The 20,782-nt window shown below is 40.2% G+C and overlaps 1 protein-coding gene and 1 long non-coding RNA gene across 2 annotated transcripts in view; both read right to left on the bottom strand.

Moving 5' to 3' along the window:
- The window catches only part of LOC140238948 (uncharacterized), a 38,127-nt gene continuing 17,345 nt past the window's right edge, over positions 1-20,782 (bottom strand). Inside the window, exons 6-10 of the mRNA XM_072318845.1 lie at positions 15,500-15,534; positions 14,458-14,618; positions 1,930-2,047; positions 1,393-1,510; positions 1-352 (exon numbers count right to left, since the gene is read on the bottom strand). Coding sequence (XP_072174946.1) covers positions 282-352; positions 1,393-1,510; positions 1,930-2,047; positions 14,458-14,618; positions 15,500-15,534 — 503 coding nt within the window. The 3' untranslated portion in view covers positions 1-281. The remainder of the gene's footprint in view (positions 353-1,392; positions 1,511-1,929; positions 2,048-14,457; positions 14,619-15,499; positions 15,535-20,782) is intronic.
- On the bottom strand, positions 17,518-20,381 carry LOC140238949 (uncharacterized). The gene is made up of 3 exons (XR_011901938.1): positions 20,306-20,381; positions 18,631-18,669; positions 17,518-17,613 (listed from the first exon to the last, which is right to left on the bottom strand). It is a non-coding gene; the product is annotated as an uncharacterized lncRNA (long non-coding RNA).

Below are 20,782 nucleotides of genomic sequence, written 5' to 3'. Positions count from 1 at the left end.
TATAGAAGTCAACCGCAATGTTTCCAATTGTCAAACTTCCACTTTTCAAATCTATCAAAATAAAAATGATGATGAATGTTAGTGATTCCACAAGAGTCATAAAGTTGGAGAAATGTTTTCGTATGTCTTATCGTATCCCCAAATTAGTAACTACATTGTAGTATTTATTTCTATGCGTAAAAGTTACATGAATATAATGTGCAGTTGTCCAGGCCAACTTCAGAGGGCAGCAAAAGTCCACAAGTAAAGAAACAGAACTCATCAGGAAACGATATTATCGGCTACAGCTCTGTGTGACGGTGTTTTTGATTCTGTGTCATCCACTCCTTCCCTTCTTCCTGCCAGCGGCGATCTGATGTTGGGAAGAGAAGTGTCAAGAATTAAATAAATTATATAACAGGAGTGTTTTTTGTCACTCCCCTTTTTTTTTTCTTTGAGGGAAATTTTAAAAAGACATTATGTGGAAAAAAAAACCAAAAAAAAAAACAAACAACGTTAATAGATTAATACAGTCAAACCTGTATTGCCAGCCACCTGTATTACAGCAGCCACCTGTCATATATGGCCAATAAAAACAATGCCTTTTGAGAGAAAAGCCATGTTAAAGACCCTGTCTATAGCTGTCACTTTTTTTCATCTACTTTAAAAATAGACAGGTTTGACTACATTTCACTTTCAAAGAGACAATGTGCCTTAGATAGATACAGAAAGAGAGATAAAGAAATACACAGACGGAAAGAGGTGGAAAATGGATAAGAGGGATACAAAGAGAGGGACAGAGAGAGCGAACAAAACATAGAAGTAGGTTTACAGGACAGTGGATATTACATGTAGGTCTGCAGTCTAAAATCATTAAAAAACTCATAAAAATGCTTCTTGAAAGCTTGCATCCAGAATAAACTTTCTGAATATTGGTCTTCACTTCATGCTTAAAGAAAAAAATGAATAAAAATACCCCACAAAATTCAACAGACAGTTGATAATCCATTCAAAACCCCTTAAATTTGAGAAATAAACTACACAGGCAAATTAAATGAATTTTTCTAGACAAGTCTTGCGATAATCCTGAATAGAATTATGAAACCACTCCACAATGCCTTGGTGTTGAGCAAGACACATTACTTAGAAGGTTGCTTTGAAGGCCTAGAAGATGGCTTTGAAGACACACTTCAGTGCACTCAATGTTATAACGAAGTCCCCAGGACCAGCAGTTTACTTTCGTTGTATAGAAATTTTGATATAACCAAACAAATAAACAATGAAGGACATACATGTAGAGCAGATAATGTTGGGGCCTGAATTCTTACTCTGTTGTAAGCGGAATTTCATTATAACCGTGTTCATTATAATGGGAGTGCACTGTGTTTATTTTGTTATGGCAACTTCACTCACCAACTGCTTCATGCTTCATCTTTTTGCTGAAAAGCTCCGAAATCTCTTCCACGCTCTGCTGAAAGTGATCCAGTGCGACGACATCTTCATTGTCAGTATGGACCAGTTTAGAAAACACCTGAGGATAAATGAAACGCCCCAAAACAGGATTTCAAAGACTGTCTATAGTAATGGCTAACTTCAGTTGACCCTAGACCCTAGACATGGATGTAACTTTAATACTGTAAACCTTTAAAATACCAAAGGCTTGGACTGTACGACATCACACTTGTTTCCTTGCATTATACATTATTACACATATTATGTAATACCTATAACAAAAATAATCATTGTCAATAAATTTTGACAAAATGTCCAGCCAGATATGAAGACAAACATGATACTGTGTGAGAGTCACTCAAGCATTGGATGTTCAGTGTTCTTCTTCAGTGTTTTTTCTTTCATTTTTTCCTCAAGGAGAAAGTACAGCTCCCCTCAGTGAGAGATAAATAGTACATTTTACAGGATTAGAAAATGAAAGCGTAATTCCGTTCTCACCTCATTTCCAATCTTAAAAGAGCCTCCGATGTTTTGATATGCGATGACAAATTCTTGTCTGGTTATGCTGTCTTCGCCAATCTTTTGAGCTTCTTGTGCAACTTCCTGCATAAGCATGCTTGACATAAAGGCAGAACAAAGCAAGATTTCAATTTAATCATTCAACTTGTTTGGTACAACTCATGCATATATTAGATCCTGCTTCAATCTTGCATAAGAATGCTTCACATGAAGGCAGAACAAAGCATAATCTCAACTTAATTATTCAACTTTTCAGCATATCCGCTTGAAGCAAATCATGTATTTCTCTATCACGGTTATTCGAAGTATTACATTTCTCTCACGTGATAATGTGGTAAATGGAAATATGCGGTCTGTTATTGTTGCGTCAATGCGTTGATGCGCGTTGTGTCCATGCCAATGGCGCAGTGTGCGTGTGGTTGGCATGGGCACAACGCAACTTTTATTTTCATGAGATAAGATGACGCAGATTTAATTGATTCTTGACTTTGACTTTGACTTGTGAGACAAATGGACGTGGACATTGTCATAAGTTGATTGGTGCAGGGACATTAATGACGGACTTATCAGAGCCAGAGGCGGAGATTCGGAACAAGAACGTCATGCTTCTTGCATGATATTTATTAAGGTAGAACGGCCGTTTACAACCAACGCGCAATGAGTACTTGCGCTCATATGAGATAGTGCATATGCTAATTATACATCATGCTACAACCCCTCTCTTCACAAAAAGTCGAAGACTTTAAAATACTCGGTATCATATTTTCCTATAATGTGCACATTTACAATTACTATATAACTTCAGTTCTATATACATGTATAACCATCGGTTTCAATATCAACATGAGCGGTTGCGAATGTTAAGTTTATACATTTCTGTCTTGCAGTGAAACTTCTCTAACACATTTAGACTGGATTCATATGTAACCAATTTCGCTTCTATTAATCCAAATGAACCAACTTATTATTTCATAACATATCCATGCAATAATATTTATTCAAAGTTTGCCTGAGATCTGACATATCTGATAATAAATGAAATGATTCCTCAATTTCCATTGTGTCGAGTTGTTTTGTTTTCTGTGCATACTACCTCCGGTTACCGACCTAAAAATGAATAACATATGTACATTAAGTCATGAACAAACACTTCATAACAAACATAACCATCTATTATAGATGTTAAATGAATTAACACCATACAGTTATTTCAACTGATACTTTACATTCTGTAGTCACCATATCTTTTTGGTGTGTGGACTTTTCTGCCAAATCTGGTGGTATATGGCTGTTTGTGTGTTGGTTGTGCGTTTGACTGCTTGGGTGTTTGTTCTTCTGACTGAGCTGTGGAAGTGGTGTGATTGTCTCTGTCATGGTATGTGTGACCATACTCATGGGTTCTGAAATCTCTCTCTCCAGTCCCTCGGATGTGTCTACGATTTCGATGTAGGGTTTGACCTGATTCTGTCTCTAGTTCATATGATCTTGGTTCAGGTCTCTTTTTGGTGATTCTTCCTCGCTCCCACTTGCCAGTCTCTTGGTTCTGGACTCGGATTTGCTGTCCTTCTTGTAGAGGAGGTAGGGTGTTAGGGTGCAATTTGTCAAAGTATCCCTTCTGCTCGTCTTGTCTAGTCTGGAGACGTTGGTAGATTTCATCCTTCTGGGGCAGTTGGTTTGAGATTTTGCTTGGCAGGTTGGTTCTGATTTTTCGACCAAGGAGCAGTTCTGATGGTGATGGTAAGTGCGCGTCTAGGGGTGTAGCTCTTAGGCATTGGAGAGCTTTGTTTGGATCTGCGTTTGCATCCCTCGCCTTCTCCATAGTGGCTTTGACAGTTTTGACCTGGCGTTCGATGAAGCCATTAGACTGGGGGTATCGTGGGCTTGATGTTGTATGGTTGAAATTCCATTCCTTCCTGAACTGCTCAAACACTGCACTGCTGAATTGTGGACCATTATCACTGATCAGCTTTTCTGGAGTCCCATGCTCTGAGAAAATCTCTTTGAGTGAGGTGATGACTGCTGCACTTGTTGGGTGTCCTGGCATTTTCCTCACTATGGGGAACTTGGAGTAGGTGTCTGCCACTAATAGGTATTCTACACCTCCGAATGTGAACAGATCGGCTGCGATGGTCTGCCAGGGTCTGGTAGATAGTTCATGAGGTCTGAGTGTTTCAGAGGTTTGAGCATCTCCGTGTTTCTGGCAGATGGAGCACTTGCTCACCAGTTCTTCAATGTCTTTATTGATGCCGTGCCAGAATATGCATGACTTGGCTCGTAGTTGGCATTTGGTTACACCTTGGTGTGCTTCGTGCACCTTGTGTAGGTATTCCTCTCTCAGTCTCTGTGGTATGATGATCCGCGGCCCTTTCAGTAAGATGCCATTTTCAATGGACAACTCGTCTCTGAACGGCCAGTATTTCCGCAGGGATTGGTGTACATCTCTCCTCTCCTCCGGCCAACCTTCCAGTATCACATCACGCAGTGCACATAGCTCCACATCTTGGGAGGTCGATGTTCGTATTTCTTGGAGTTTTCGGTCCGAGAACATCACGAAGTTGATCTGCATGCGCGGTTCACTTGACTCCTCAGGTAGTGGGTTGAGCCTTGACATTGCATCCGAAAGGAGCATCTGTTTCCCTGGTTGGTATTTGACTTGCATGTTGTACCCTTGTATTCGCAGTAGGAATCTCTGCAATCTGGGAGGGGCTGAACCCAGATTTTTCAGAGTGATCATTTCAAGGGGCTTGTGGTCTGAGAGAACAGTGAATTCTCTTCCATATACATATGGATGGAACTTCTCGCAGGCATACACCACTGCCAACATCTCACGCTCTATGTTGGCGTATCGTCTTTCGGCATCTGTGAGCGATTTGGAAGCGAATGCTATTGGCTGGCCCTCTTGCGTCAGAGCAGCTCCTATGCCTTGTGTTGAGGCATCTACCTCCAGCACGACCTCCTTCCTGGGATCAAAGTACGCAAGGGTAACATCTTTGCAGATGGCGTCCTTCGTCTTTTGGAATGCCTTTTGGTGTGAAGGCGACCATTTGAACGTTGCGTCTTTCTTCAACAGGTTCCGTAGGGGTTCTGTCAGGGCTGACAGATTGGGGATGAAGGGCGACATGTATGTGGCGATGCCCAAGAACTCTTGTAGTTCTTTCTTGCTTCTAGGCGGTTCAATAGCTCTCATGGCATCTACCCTCTCAGGATCCGGATGGGCCCCATCCTTGTCAAAGACAAGTCCGTAGAAGCGTATGCGGTCACGTTTGATCTGGCACTTCTCCCAGTTGAACACGAGTCCATGCTGTGTAGCAACTGTCATCAGGTTGTGCAAATTTGCATCGTGTTCTTCCTCAGTTCTGCCTATGACCGCGATGTCGTCTGCTAGCGCGATTACACCAGGGCATCCTTCAAGGATCTGTGTCATCTTGGCCTGGAAGACATCCTGGGATGTGCATAGACCGAATGGCAATCTCTTGAAGCAATACCTTCCAAAGGGGCTGTTGAAGGTAGTTAGCTTGCTTGATTCATCGTCGAGTTTTACGGACCAGTATCCGTGCTTTGCGTCTAATGTGGAGAACGTTGTGGCCCCGATGAACTGATGTCTAACCTCGTCCAATGTTAGAATAGGCACGTGACTGCGTTTGATAGCCTTATTGAGGTCTCTCGGATCTAAGCAAATTCTCCATCTCCCATTGGGCTTTTGTGTGTAGACCAAGCTGGATACCCAATCCGTAGGTTCTTCTATGGGTGTAATAACACCCATTTCCACCATCTGGTCTATTTCATGTTTGATGTCCTCCTTGATACTGATGGGACATCTCCTGGGAGGATGGACCACGGGTGGTACCTCTCTGTCGATCACGATATGGTACTCTCCTTCAAAATTTCCGATGCCTTCAAAACGACCAGGGTACAAGTCCTTGAGATGTCTTTCATCTTTGATGGTACAAGGTGTGTTCTTTTTCTCGACTACACAGTTCAGAGTGATAAGTCCAAGTCCAACCAGTGTTGGTAGACCGAGAATTGCAGGGCCGTTATTGTCAACTACATAGAACTCAGCGTCAATCTCAGCTTGTTCATGCTCACAGTGGAGAGTGTGTGTTCCAAGGTTTGGGATGACCGTTTGGTTGTAGGCTGTGATGACAGTCGTGTTTGGTCGTAGAACCCCTTTCTTTGGGAGTCCCGAGACGTCAACCTGGTCTGGGTACATCTGCCGGTAGAGCCTCAGTGGCAGGATGTTTCCTTCAGCTCCTGTATCAACCTTGGCCTTCAAAGTTGCTGGCTTATTTGGTTTTAGCCAAATGTTCAATTTTGCAAATGCTTGAGTAGCTGACACTTCATCGATTGAGATGCACTCAAAACTAAGTCTGTCAAAGTCTTCATCAAGATTATCTGGATTTGATGCCCCTTGAGTCATCTCGTGTAGCCTCTTGTTTCTAGGGCTTCGTCCGTGCTGATCACCGAACTTTGGTTTGCCTCTGCGTTGATCACTGAACTTTGTTTTCTCTCTGTGCTGATCACGAAACATTGGCTTTCCTCTTTGGGATTGAGGATTTCGGCCTCTCCAGGGTTGTCGGGGTTTCTTACTGCGACAGGCAGCTGCCCAATGATTTGGGCGACCACATTCCTTGCACGTGGTGCCATAGGCCGGGCACTTCTTAGGAGGGTGACTCAAGTTACAGTTTCCACAGCGGCTCTGTTGTCTTCCTTGTGTGACAGCATCAATGTTCACCGCTTGGTTACGGAGAGACCGCATATCTGCCTCAGTGGCCTCTTGCGTTCTTGCTATGTCAAGTGCTGTGTCGAGAGTAAGTTTCTCATCCTTGCTGAGGAGTATTTCTTGCACCTTCTTGTAGCGAGTACCAAGAATCAGTTGCTCGATCAAACGATCATTTACTTCAGACTGTTCAGAGAATTTGCATTTCTGCACTTGTGTGCGGCATCTGCTCATAAAGTCATCTACTGTCTCTCCAGGCTCCTGCTGGAATTTCTGAAGTCTGAATCTCTCCAGGCGAAAATTTGTTTTCGGCTGAAAGTGCTTTGCGAATGCTTCAAACAGTTCTTTCACTGTCGTAAAGTCTATATTCCAGGCTTTGTAGATGCGTATTCCTTCCTGTCCCAGCCAAAGCAGAGCATACGTGATCTTTTCTTGATCGGTTTTCTTTGCTAAGGGTCCCTCAAAGATCAACTCGCTGTAGTGCTGGAAACTACGAAAAGCTGAAGGTGGATCACTGGATGACCAATTCATGCATGGAGGTGTGATTCCTGTCATGTCCCCCATCATGAAACTTCTTTTGTGTGCAACAATGAAATAATAATGCGTGAGTGAATGAAATGTGTGGAATTAGTTACACAGAGGAGTAAGACAACGTCTTATCCTGTTACACAAAGGAGTAAGGATACCTGTAGTACCTTATCCTGAGTATGTCACGCAGGACATTCAGTACAGAGTTAATTCAGTGTTTGTTACAAAAGATAACGGTTGACATGAAGTAGAGCATATTCCGTACCAACACATTCACAATCACACACACTTTCCACAGGTTATGTGGACATCACATAAATCAATTATCGTTTCAGGAAAGCGTCCATAAACTAAGTCCGTAATATGTCAATCAATCCAGCTTTTGTTTAATGTCAGTTCCGATTAACTCAATCTCTACATCATGTAGCTGGATGTTTATCATGTGTATTTTCATGAACAACAAATACCTGTTTAATTACCGCAAAGCGTCCTGAAAATGCACTCACAGTGAAAGTTTTCACTTTAATTTTAGGGTTCCACGTATGCAGTATGACAGTTGAGGTCTCTGTCCACGGATTTCCGGCGTTGGTGCGCTCAGTTCTGGTCCCGTTCATCCACGGCAAGCTGTCGTCGTCGGCTACTTCTACCGGTGGTGTGCGTCTATGCGCTGTGTTCGTCCGCCCGTCACTGGCCGGGTCGCCGCTCGTGTTCGCTCCAATCGGTGCTGCAGTGGCCTCAAAGTCTCATCGCTGTATTGTAGCATATAAAGCGGTGGGCTGCCAAACTCGAAAATACGGCACAATGAGATGACAAGCGCTTCCAAATTCACGTTTCTGGCTGATCCAGTTTGTGAAACAGTTTTATTTGTCCGTAGAACAAGAGTCAAATATATCGCTGATATACTATCCGCTTTGTCCCGAATTTTGGATCACAAAACACGTTCCGAAATTTAGCAGCAATGTCGGTCTCAAAAATTCTGCAAAGTGTCGTTGAGTTCAGCTGCCGCTGGCACTTCGATCTTGTTTGGCACGATCACCATTGTTACGTCAGTCCTTCAGCTTACGACGTAGCACTTACGCCCGCGTATATCATTGTCGGTTTGCACCAATCACACGTTTACTGTACTGATCCGTCAGTCTCTGTGCTTTATGACGTAGTGCTTATGCGTTCGCGTACAGTGTTTGATTGCCGATATCACTCCGCTTCGGTACGGTGTAGGTCTACGTCTACAGCATGCAGTACAGTCCGTCTGCGATTCCATGTGCACGTTTGCGCTTTCTCACAACGTGGTATGTATGCGGCCATCTATAGCACAGGCGATCCGCTGGTAACCCAGAATCAGACTCAGTCCTAGGCCTGCATGGCGCACATAAATGTCGAATTTTAGTCCCGTTAATGCACAAAAGTCCTCAAAATTTGTCCAGATGAGTCCATGGTTCACCGCTGCCACCATGTCATAAGTTGATTGGTGCAGGGACATTAATGACGGACTTATCAGAGCCAGAGGCGGAGATTCGGAACAAGAACGTCATGCTTCTTGCATGATATTTATTAAGGTAGAACGGCCGTTTACAACCAACGCGCAATGAGTACTTGCGCTCATATGAGATAGTGCATATGCTAATTATACATCATGCTACAGACATAGTCTCTGCGAGCTCTTTGATGTCGAATAGTCAAAAGTTCGACTATATTTGTTATTCTGTATAGAGTCTAGTTATCCTGGCGCATTGGATGTACGCATGAGGATAATACGGAGTAACGGAGTTTATACATATATATCGGCAGACTGAGACTGTTTGATTTGTTCAATAAAATCTATGCAACGTCAACTGGAGACTGTCAGCGTCATCATTAACCCGGCTTACAACAAATGGTGTCAGAAGTGGGATGATGACAGCCTGACGGAGTGATCCACTAATTCATCCAGTTGAAGAACCCTGATCGACGAATAACAGCCTCGAGTATGACGGAATAATGGTCCACGTTTCGCTCCGAGGAGACCTGCTGTTTTGACTACACTTTGGTAGCGGACAGGAGTATGGAGGATAACCGGAGGGCCAAACCCCAAAAAGTCGCTTACTTAACGACGTTTGGCCCCCCGGATAGGAGTGCTGGATCGATCTACGTTGATCAGCCCTGGTAGAGCAGCACTACTCTGTGAGGCAGCTTCATGGTGATCAGGCTCGTCGATGGTGGGCTGGAGACTGGAGCTGATGGTCCGTCGGGAGTTTTGCTGTGGACGTCGGAGTGCGCTGTCGTGCGTCGGGTGCGGCTGAACATCAATCGGGATGCGAAATCGACGGTTACAGAGCTGCGATATGGCATCTCACCCACTGAGCAAGTATTTGGTAACTGAAATAATGGATGATGCTGAACTTTCGTTTAACCGATTGGACTTCATGCAGATTTTGGACCTATGATGCCATTTGGGCATTACGTTTCATGTTTGAAAATGACGTGTCTTAATTGGTCAGTTTAACTGCGCAATTAGTCATGTGTGAACAGTTTGTTTCAAATAAGAATGTGCGAATTGATAATTTCTCTTCGACATCATTTGGACAGGCAATGAAAGGGTTGTGTGTAAATGTCGCTCTAGGCCATGCACTAACTGAAAAGTTTAGTGGGTATTGTGAAGATGGCACTGAAACACCTTTTTCTAACTGGATGGGAATGTTTAATCTCACAGTTGAGCCTTTCAATTTAAGTGATGAGGAAAAGGCTACAGTTTTAGTGAACAACCTCATAGGGCCAGCAAGAGAAGAGATTCGCTATTGTCTGTCGGACGAGAAGCGGAGGAGTTTTACAGAGGTTGTAAAAGCTCTCCGTCTGTGTTTTAGTCGAGAGAATTCTCACTATTTGCGGTGTTTGTTCTATAAACGTGTTCAACGTGATGATGAAGACTTGGCAGGCTTCAGTAGGGCTCTCATGCGTCTATATGCAAAATTGGTAGATGCTGCAGACGATGAGAAGGAAGCTGCGGCTCTGAGGCAGCTTAGAGACAAAGCTCTGTCCAGTCAGTTTGTCAGTGGAACACGGGATGAGAGGGAACGAATTTTGTTGAGGCGTTTGCACATGAAAAATCGGGGATGCCGATTTGAAGTGCTTAGGAGAGAAGCACTATTAGTTCTCCGTGATGACTGTATGCTAGAGGGAGGTGGGTTGAAAACTGTTAGTGCTGATGCTGGAACGCAAGTAGTGTTCACTGACCCAGTTGCTCAGCAGCTAGATCTTTCCTCAGATACAGCTGAAAAGGAGAAGGAGGATGCCATACCTACTCTTTTGGATGGGGGATCGCAGATTCTGGGTTGCGTTGATGTAGATGAGGGTGGTGCAGAAATTGATGCTGGGGGACATGGACATGAGTCATATGATGAACAGGTTGATGCAAAGGATTTAGATGCTGGGGTGCTTCTAATTGCAAAACCTGTGGGAGAGGGTACCAAGAGGGGTCCCGAATTATCACATGAAGGTCAGGATGTCCAAAAGCATGCAAAGGTGCAGCCACCAAGCACTCACGTAGCGCCAAAGGAGTGGTCAATTTCAAAAGAGGGGAATATTACTCATGGTAACATTGTTGTCAATGATGTAATAACAAGGGAGGCATGCATACCTATCTGTAACGTGTGGAAGAATGGATGTCATGTTCAGGGAACGGTATGGGGGCCCTGGGAGTCCAATTGGAGACCGAATTTTCATGAAAGCTTGGTCGCTGCAGGTTAGAAATTCGTTGTCCGTCCATGGAATTTGTTGTGACTTGATTCGCTTACAGTGTATATAATTATACGTTCCTGACTGCAGCTGAAACTTGTGTACCATCTTAAGTAGCAATGGAATTAGGAACTACAGTAAACCTCGCATGAGTCGAAGCTCTCGGGACTGGCAAAAATGCGTCGACTTAAGTGAAATTCGACTCTCGCGAGAGTCGAATTTTTTTCGACTCACAGTTATGTACATGTATTATAGTACATTTGCATGCATGTGTGTGTATGTGTGTGTGTGTGCGTGCGTGTGTGCGTATGTGAGTTTACATTCAAATTTGTCTGTTCTTGAAGATAATGTTCTTATTTTGTTCTAAATTGAGCATGGAATTTGTATCAATACTAGTAGTTAAACGTAGTTCTGAGAATGTCTGCGCTAATGTGGCAATGTGCATGTGCTATGTCTATGGTGCAACATAAGTAGCCATCTCTGTCAACCTACCCTGAGACAAACACTCTCCCTGGCCCATCCCACCTCCACTGAACAAAACTATACAGCCAGCCGGGCACGCACAAACAAGCTCCGCCCACTTGGCCTGTCACTAAAATATTAAAGCAGCGATTGGTTGACCAAGGAGTTCTGGCTTGACATGGATAAAGTATGGATGTGCTGTGTGTATGGATAAAGTATATTGATCGATGTGCTGTGTGTATGTGTACGTATTCGACATGTGTGCAGAGCGGTACGGTGAGTGTGCATGCTTACCTGCAACAGGCCAGGGACGGGGTTCTGCGACATGCCGATTTTTTTGTTCTCCTCTAAATGTAATGAGAATGCCAGACAAATCTTCTTCGGCTCAAGTGATGTAAACTACGTGTATTTTTTACAAAAGGGACTGAATGTTTTACTTCGACACAGCCGAAATTCGACTCTCGTACTTCGGCTTATCCAAATATTTCTTAGAGAAAATACAAAGGGAAAAATCGGGACTTTTATTTTGCTTCGAGTTAAGTGATTTTCGACTCACTCGACGTCGACTTATCCGAGGTTTACTGTATATGCCAATTTAGAGATGCAATGCGAGAAATGATTATCAATATAATATGGTTGTTTTAATTGATATGTGATTGATAAGAAGTTTTTAATGAGATATTGGAATAGTGGTATGAAAGTATTTGAAATCACTATTACGTGGAAAAACGAAGGAACTATAATAGCTATTGTTTTAATTGTTTTGTTGGCAGCTGAACAACATGACATTCTGACAATATTAGTGGTTGTTCAGTGAGTCAGAAACTTTTGATAATGAGAATAGTTGGTCGAGAATTCATATGCTTTGAATGATCCCTTGATTTGTGTGAAGTTTTGTCAAAGAGCAAATTGTTGACTGTGACGATATGACACATAAAGCGGGGAAGTTATACCATAATATGCCTGTAAGCGGGGAAGCTCATTTTTGTTAGTAGTGAATTCTAACATTCTGTGATATTTCATGATATGTGTTATATTGAGTAATTGAGAAATATATTACTTTTAGAAAATAGATTATTATCATACGGGTCGTATGATATAATCGCGGGGAAGTTGTCGTGTTGTTGTATGTACAATTTGCATATGTATTAAGAGACTTGTCTATGTATTGCGTCTCGATATAAATTTGAACTACTACAGATATTAATGTATGGTTTTATATACGATGTTATAGAACATGTTCTGTTACAGCATGTTTGACGGGCTTTTATGCATCGTTTCCCCGGATACTCTGTACATAACTGACAATGTGGGACGGCTGAATTTTACATCGAAACAGAACTGAAGAAAATTGTAACATATTGATGTGTTATTCTCTTGGCCCGGAACGTTTATGCCATGTATCAAATATGAGTTTGTATATGATTTACTGTAAATTTGGAAGGTTCAAGAGTTTCAGCTCTTGGTAGATTTCATATATAAAGTTCAATTTTGTAGAATTTCGACGTTTGTAGGGTCTATATTTGACTGGAAAAGCGGGGAACGCACGCTTTCCTGAAATATATTTTTGTAATTATCTGCTGTTTAATCCGCTCTTATATGGAATTGCTGTAAAGTGTATAATGATTTGACATGAAGAGCGGGGAATTTTTTGTTATGTATTATTATGTACAATGTTATGAAAATGATATGATGTAATTGGGATTATATAACCCATGGTTGTGTTATATAATCGCGGGGAAGTTTGTGGTAAATGGAAATATGCGGTCTGTTATTGTTGCGTCAATGCGTTGATGCGCGTTGTGTCCATGCCAATGGCGCAGTGTGCGTGTGGTTGGCATGGGCACAACGCAACTTTTATTTTCATGAGATAAGATGACGCAGATTTAATTGATTCTTGACTTTGACTCTGACTTGTGAGACAAATGGACGTGGAGATAGTCTCTGCGAGCTCTTTGATGTCGAATAGTCAAAAGTTCGACTATATTTGTTATTCTGTATAGAGTCTAGTTATCCTGGCGCATTGGATGTACGCATGAGGATAATACGGAGTAACGGAGTTTATACAATGTATCGGCAGACTGAGACTGTTTGATTTCTTCAATAAATCCATGCAACGTCAACTGGAGACTGTCAGTGTCATCATTAACCCGGCTTACAACAATAATGACACTATTCATTTGGAAATTATACTTTATTGCTTCATGAAAGAAATATTTCCCAAGCTTTTTTTTTTCTTTTTTTTTTGGGGGGGGGGGGGGCTTTAATAACATGAAATTCAAACTCAAAGTCAAACTCAAATGATATCTTATTCCTAATAACACAATACTAATGCATTTACATTTTTGGCACCTGAAATTTGAAAAAAAAAAATTAATCTCATGAAATAACTGGAACTTCTACGTAAAATACACTTTTAGTTTATGGTGATTGAAGCTGTTGGAAGTAGCTGCAGTTGTGTAAGGCAGAAACAGAGCTGCCAACTTTTGTAAAAGCCTTTCAGTACTATGATGGCTGAAAATCAGTAATTTGCACCTTTTTTGAGTGAAAATCAGTAATCCTTAACAGTGTTATAGAATTTATCACAGACAATGATTTCTAAAATCAGTAATTTGCTTGTAACCTTCATATTCTTGTCCAATTTCAGTAGAAATTACTGAAAATCAGTACTAGTTGGCAGCTCTGCAGAAAGTACAGATGTTCTAACCAGAGTGGTAATCAATGGTTCATCACCTTTTCATTTCAGAGGCTGTAACAATTCAAACAAAGTATTGTTACATCTATTTTCTTTAAATTGGCAAGTCAACCAATATTGTTGGAGTTCTTTTCTAACTGAACAACACATCTTGCATCAACTTTCTCTCCAACAAAATTTAACCAAATTTATCTATAAATCAAAGAAACACCTACGATGATATAATCATGTTGGAATCTGTGGAGAATGTTCACTATCATAAAACCAAATGTACCGGTAAGCAAATTTTTAGTATGCCATATACACATACATGTAAAAGCTAAAACTCTGACTTTAATCAGTCTTTCAACATCTTCTGTAGATAACCATCAAAACATGTCTTGTAGTCACTTACCCTATATCCTTGGGCTCAAACTTGGCGTACTCATATTGCTCGGTATTGGCCGGGTCACTGTCGATGATATTGGCCAGGGTTTTCAGAGTCTTTAGGCCCAGACCAGTCACCTCTTCACAAGACACATATCCGTCCTTATTCACATCGAGGAACTCAACAACCTATTTCAATCAAGCAAAAATACACACAAAATCATTGACGAACAAACAGTAGTTACATAATATTGCTATGTGAATATAAGCCTCTTCCTAAAGTATTTGTGTACTAAAGAGCATTAAAGTTACTGACATAATCATGTTAACTCTTCTTATCCAGCAATGACCGCAAGCAGATTTAACCACAACTTTAACCCACTGAAGACAAGTCCCAAGAATACTCTCGCAGGTGTCTATGGGAAATGCATGTTATAGCAAAATCAGTCCGTCCTCTATGGGTTAAGAATTCACAACTCTTAGTCTGAATATATTTGCATTCACTGAATCCACATAAATGCTTTTGGTGAATTCACTTTTTATCTGAGATGGTCAACTTAACTAAAATACTGTGCAGCACAGTACAAAAAAAAAGAAAAAAAAACATTACATTTCTGAGTTGTCATTGAGGGAGTTTGAATCAAGTCAGTGAAAGAGAGACCACTTGAAGTTTTGATCAGAATGCAGCAATGGATCTGGTTTGTTGTTCATTTAGATTGAGATGCTATATCAAAGCTTTGGAATGATTTAATCAAAAGCTTGTTCACCAGCATAGATTTGAGAATAGCTATCCAGATGGCATGATAGACTACGACTACTGTATAAGCTGCTATTTTTGCATACAGATATTTTCGCGAATAAGGAGGTCACAGACATTTTCACGAGATGTTGTTTCACGAATTTAACCCCGAGGATCTTGTAAGAGCACTGGCATTACCCTGGTGCGTGGCGATATTTTTGCGTGTTGCTAAAGTCGCGGTCCAACAGTAATTCACGAAAATTAAATCCTCGCGAAAGAATAACTGCTTTATACAGTACCTCATCAATGACTAGGGTAAATGTATGCCCACCTTGTCAGCAATGTCCAGGATGGCATCTGGGTTGACTGCCTCTGGATCTCTGGTCTCCTCATCATTCTCCTCCGGTGCTCCACACTGGCTCTCCCACTGTTTTCAGTGACATTACAAGAAAGCAAAGGAAGGTACATGTAGTTATCACAATGAATAAAGTATGTTTTAACCAATGCCGTATATGAAGAGAGTCTGGACAACTGCTAAATTGGACGCCATGTTGTTACACAGCGTATTACGCGTTACAGGGTTAGCTTGTACGCTATAAAGACATCATAATGAAAGCAAGCCAAATAAGGAGTAATGAACAATGGGCACTGCGTACTTTGGTAACGACATGACCCCAAGAAGATCAAGGGACCAGTTTTGACCAATCACAGGCTTCAAAACACACAAGCCGATAACCCAGTTGGCCAGACTCTCTTTATATACGGCACTGGTTTTAACTAGTGTGATTCAAGCAGTGCTTTGAATTGAAAACCCCCCTTGTACACACCGTCCCAAGTCCATAGCACAGAAAAGGTTAAGTTAGGTTAAAAGAACAGTGACATTTAATATGTATTATCATAAAGCTAAGCTGCCTTGATCTTTAAACGAAGGACTGATATCAGTCTACCGTTTCTGGATTTCTTCAAGAAGTGTGGTATTTAGTCTCACCTGCTCTTCACGATCAAACATTTCTTCTGCGTCCTCTCCCCCTTCTCCACCTTGGAAATCACCACATCCCTGCTGTGTCACAAAATAAAGATTTAAAACGAATATAAACATAGAAATCTTGAAGTTGAAACTTTGGAACTTGAAAATATAATAATAATAATAATAATGATAATAATAACAATAATGATAATAATAATAATGACAATAATAATAATAATAGTAATGATAATAATAATGATAATAATAATATAAATCAACAATAATAATAATGATAATAACAATTACATGAATTTATATTGTGCTAAATCCACTCTGTAGAGCGCTCAAAGCACATTTATATCATTATTAATCATATTGAAATGGTACATTGAAGCCTTGTAGTGGTTGTTTGTTTGTTTGCTTTTCTTAGTTGTACAGGTGGCATAACTCAGTATATTTATATAAATGATATATATTTCATATCTGTATCAAAAATTGATATTGTGGACACAATTATTACCACCAATAACATGTGAATGACTCTTTAGTATATTTACTTATCTTGCCAGATGTTGCAACTTTTTTCCAATTGGCCATTCACTATTTATCGCTGCATCTAATTCTGTTTCATAAGGAATATTTGTATTTTTTTTTTTTGGTCTCCTTTGGGGTAATCTGCCTCCTTCAATCCTTAAGAATATTGCAGATAACAGAATTTTTTGTTTTGTTTTGTTTTGTTGTTGTTTTGTTCATACATGTAGTTGCAATCACTCAAATTTCTCATGCAGGACAATATCTTCTCAATTTATTCTGTTTTACTCTAGTTTGAATATGTAGTAATCAAACACCATTCTCACGACATCTGGGGGGCGTTTCATCAACGAGTTCGTCGGAGGTTTTCACCGACAAATTTGCTATCAGCCAATCAGATGCAAGGATTTCAGTAGCTTTTAACAGTTGTCAGTGTAAATCACTGACAAAAAGTTTCATGAAACGGTCCCCTGGTCTGTCTAGACTACAAATATTTCCTGTCATATCCCAATATGGACTACCTTCAAGCTTTGTTACGGCCCATTTCATGCCTGTCATGTTTTGTTGCATTCACTCCATTTTACTACAGCCTACTTAGTTTCGCACCAGCAACTGAGCTGCCGTGGCAATTTTTTTGACAGTTTAAAAATCTGACATGGCATCCAAGGCAATCACAGCCTGTCACATTTGCCCGCCCCGTCCCCCTGCATTTTCTCACGTCAATCCTGTTTTGTCAATGGTGGCCTGAAATGTGATTGCAGTGGCCACAGGGACATGGTGAAATGTAGCACTAGACCTGTAATGTGTCTAGCTGCTTCAACATTAAATGAAAACTACAAACATTCACTTACTGCATCTTCTTCAGCCGCGAAGAGTAGGTATTCGTATTCCGCCTGTTGATCAATGGTGCATACGCCATTTTCTTCACCTTCCTGGAACCCCCATAACTCCAGAATGAAGTTTGAAAGAAAAACACATTAATCCTTAACATAATCCGTGAATGACAAACTCCATCATTATATCTTTAGTGAATATGATATTGATTATGATTATGAAATTGATCATAATTTTACTTATGATAACATAAATGCTAAAATACTAATGCTAACTATGATGCTAATGATACTGATATAGATTAAGAAATTATCTCCTCTCAAGAAATAACTATTCAAAATCATTACTAGGACCTACTGGTATTTTTGTCACTATAATTATAACCACCATTTCAATTATCATGACCGCTATCATGACCATGATAATAATAGCAATAATAAGCATTGTATATCATGAGTGCTGAAAATATCTACTGATTACCTATTCAATTTAACAATGCTCTCGATACCAGATCTTCAAGAACACTATCTTTCACTTCTGGTAGTTACAGTTTTAGATATCTCCTCACACTTGAAATTAATTTTCAGGGTATTTCAGGAAAGAGAAAGCTTCTTGTTTTTTCAAGCACACATAAAATTATTCAGTTAATTCATTAATCTTGGCTAGTGTACATCAAAGACCTCGAATGCGTTTCTGAACTCTAAAAATAATTTGCATTTAAAAACCATGGATCTAGGTTTCACAATATGACACACACAAACACACTTTCTACGATTCATCCTATGGGACTGGCAACAGCCAATAAATCATTTTATAAGCAGACTCCTTTTGCCATGATACACAACAGGTAGATGGATCTTCACTTTCTTCATCCTATCCTAACTGCCAGAATTCTCAGTATGATGGAATCAAGACCATAAATGGTGCAATTTTCAACTGCCTATAAATTGCATGTGACTATAAATTGCATACAACAGTAGACACGTATAGTTTGCACACTCTGATATGCCTCTCTCTAATTCGGTTCGGTTCATGGAAACAATTTAAATGGTAGACGGACTTGACTAAAAACAACCTTAGTGAATTCACGTCACTTTCTCTGGAAATAGAAGCTATGTTTAGAAACTTACGTCATCTTCATCGTCATCAAATTGATCCCATATTTCTTCCTGGAAGTGGTAACAAAGATGGTGAAAGAATCACAAGAACATGTATAATGGTGTAAAACACAGACTGTCATGGTTCTCAAAAACTATAAATGCTCTAAAAAAAATATATATATAAAAAAATCAGCTAATATTGGCACAGTGACTTTCTACTTCTCAGGAAATTCCAGGTAAAAAACTTATGCCATCTTCCTATTTAACTTTTAAGAGTAATCTTCCTCTTAAATCCGAAGTCTTCTCCCTGAAAGTAACAAAAAAAGTAGTAACTACAAGGTATACACAAGCATCGGTGGAAGTGTAAACCACCCCATTCCTTTAAAGGGAAGGTAAACCCAAAGAACAATGTGGATTGAGTGAAAGCAGCAACATTAGTAGAACACATCAGTGAAAGTTTGAGGAAAATCGGACAATCGATGCAAAAGTTATGAATTTTTAAAGTTTTGGTGTTGGAACCGCTGGAGGAGGAGACTACTAGAGGATATGACGTATGAGTGGACAACAATACAAAGAAAATATAAAGGAAATTCAACAAAAATTCACTTTTCTAGAATTATGAAAGAGCAATGGACCAACCGCTTTCAGAAAGCAGGGGGAATAATTGCTACCCTTAACATATGTCAACATCAAGTTGATGGAATTTGTCATTTTCATGAAAAATGGATTTTTGCAGAATTTTCTTTATATTTTCTTGGTATTGTTGTCCACTCATACGTCATAACCTCTAGTAGTCTCCTCATCCAGCGGTTCCAACATCAAAACTTTAAAAATTCATAACTTTTGCATCGATTGTCCGATTTTGTTCAAACTTTCACTGATGTGTTCTACTAATGTTGTTGCTTTCACTCAATCCACATTGCTCTTGGGGTTCATCTTCCCTTTAACCCTTTGACTACTTTGACCTAACTTGGTGCATGAGCAATGAGTGCATCTTCATTTATTCATATCTTTCTCACTTAACGCGTTGAGGATGGACTGAGTTTGCTACAACATGCAGTTCCCATAGACACCGGCCTGCCCGAGTATACTTGGGACTCGTCCTCAACAGGTTTAATAAAGAGCATTTGACTTTAATACAGTCTCCTTCATAAAGCAGGGGGAATAATATAAACCTTGATGTATCAAAGTCAATAACAAGTCTAAAGGAATCTGTACTTCTTCACGAAAAAGATAACCTTGTGAAAATCCCTTGATGTTTTCTTTATATCAAGATGCACTACCGTGGCATCATACTGCAAAACGAGGAATGTTCGTGTGTATTTTAATGTCGCGAACTTTGCGAGCCAAGTTTCGCGAAATTAAAATGCACGCTGAATATCTTGTCTACACTATATGCATTGAATGTTGGAGGCAACTCGCAAAAATTTCATGCTGTGAATAAGGCTGTCAGCTCCCATTCGCGAAAATTTCATGCCATGAAAATATTGTCTTTTACAGTTACTTGTTGTAGAGCCTTCTTATCAAGCAACGGTTGCATGTGGATTCAATCAAAACTATCAAGACTTATACTTTATTTCTCAACAGGCTGTCTGATTTTCCTCAAACCTTACCGATGAACTCATCATATTTTTCTGCATACACTGAATCACCGTTGTAATTTCGATGTCAAGTGTTTGAGGTAAATTCCCCTTTGATGTCTTACCTCTTCCATGTTTTCGAGAGCACATTTGCCTGTTGTTCCGTCATCAGGATTTGTGTCGCCTCCTTCCTCTTCTTCTGCTTCTTCTTCTTCCATTCGATATCCATCATCTAATTCCTGGTTTCATGAAAAGATAAGACAGGATTTTCAATTTTAAACTGATATTTGGATTAACATATATGGCTTCATACAAATACTTTGTATTATCAACCTCATCGCCCTGGTTGACCGAGGCACTCTAATCCAGAAATGTAGGGGAATTTGCGTATTTCCACATCACACCATGACTTTTATCATATTGTGTTACATAAAATTATCTTATAACAGTGTAAATAATCACAAAAAGCAGACAAAATGTACTATTTACATCACCACTCCAAAGAAAATATTTGCCTCCCAGGGTAGCAGAATACACAAAATTACGATATCATATACTATGCTATATCATCACTTCGGTGCACAAAACATAATTATCGTGTC

The sequence above is a fragment of the Diadema setosum genome, chromosome 15 (assembly GCF_964275005.1).
Source record: "Diadema setosum chromosome 15, eeDiaSeto1, whole genome shotgun sequence".
NCBI lineage: Eukaryota > Metazoa > Echinodermata > Echinoidea > Diadematoida > Diadematidae > Diadema > Diadema setosum.
The sequence above is the reverse complement of the archived record's forward strand: the minus strand, read 5'-3'. Positions and strand labels throughout refer to the sequence as shown.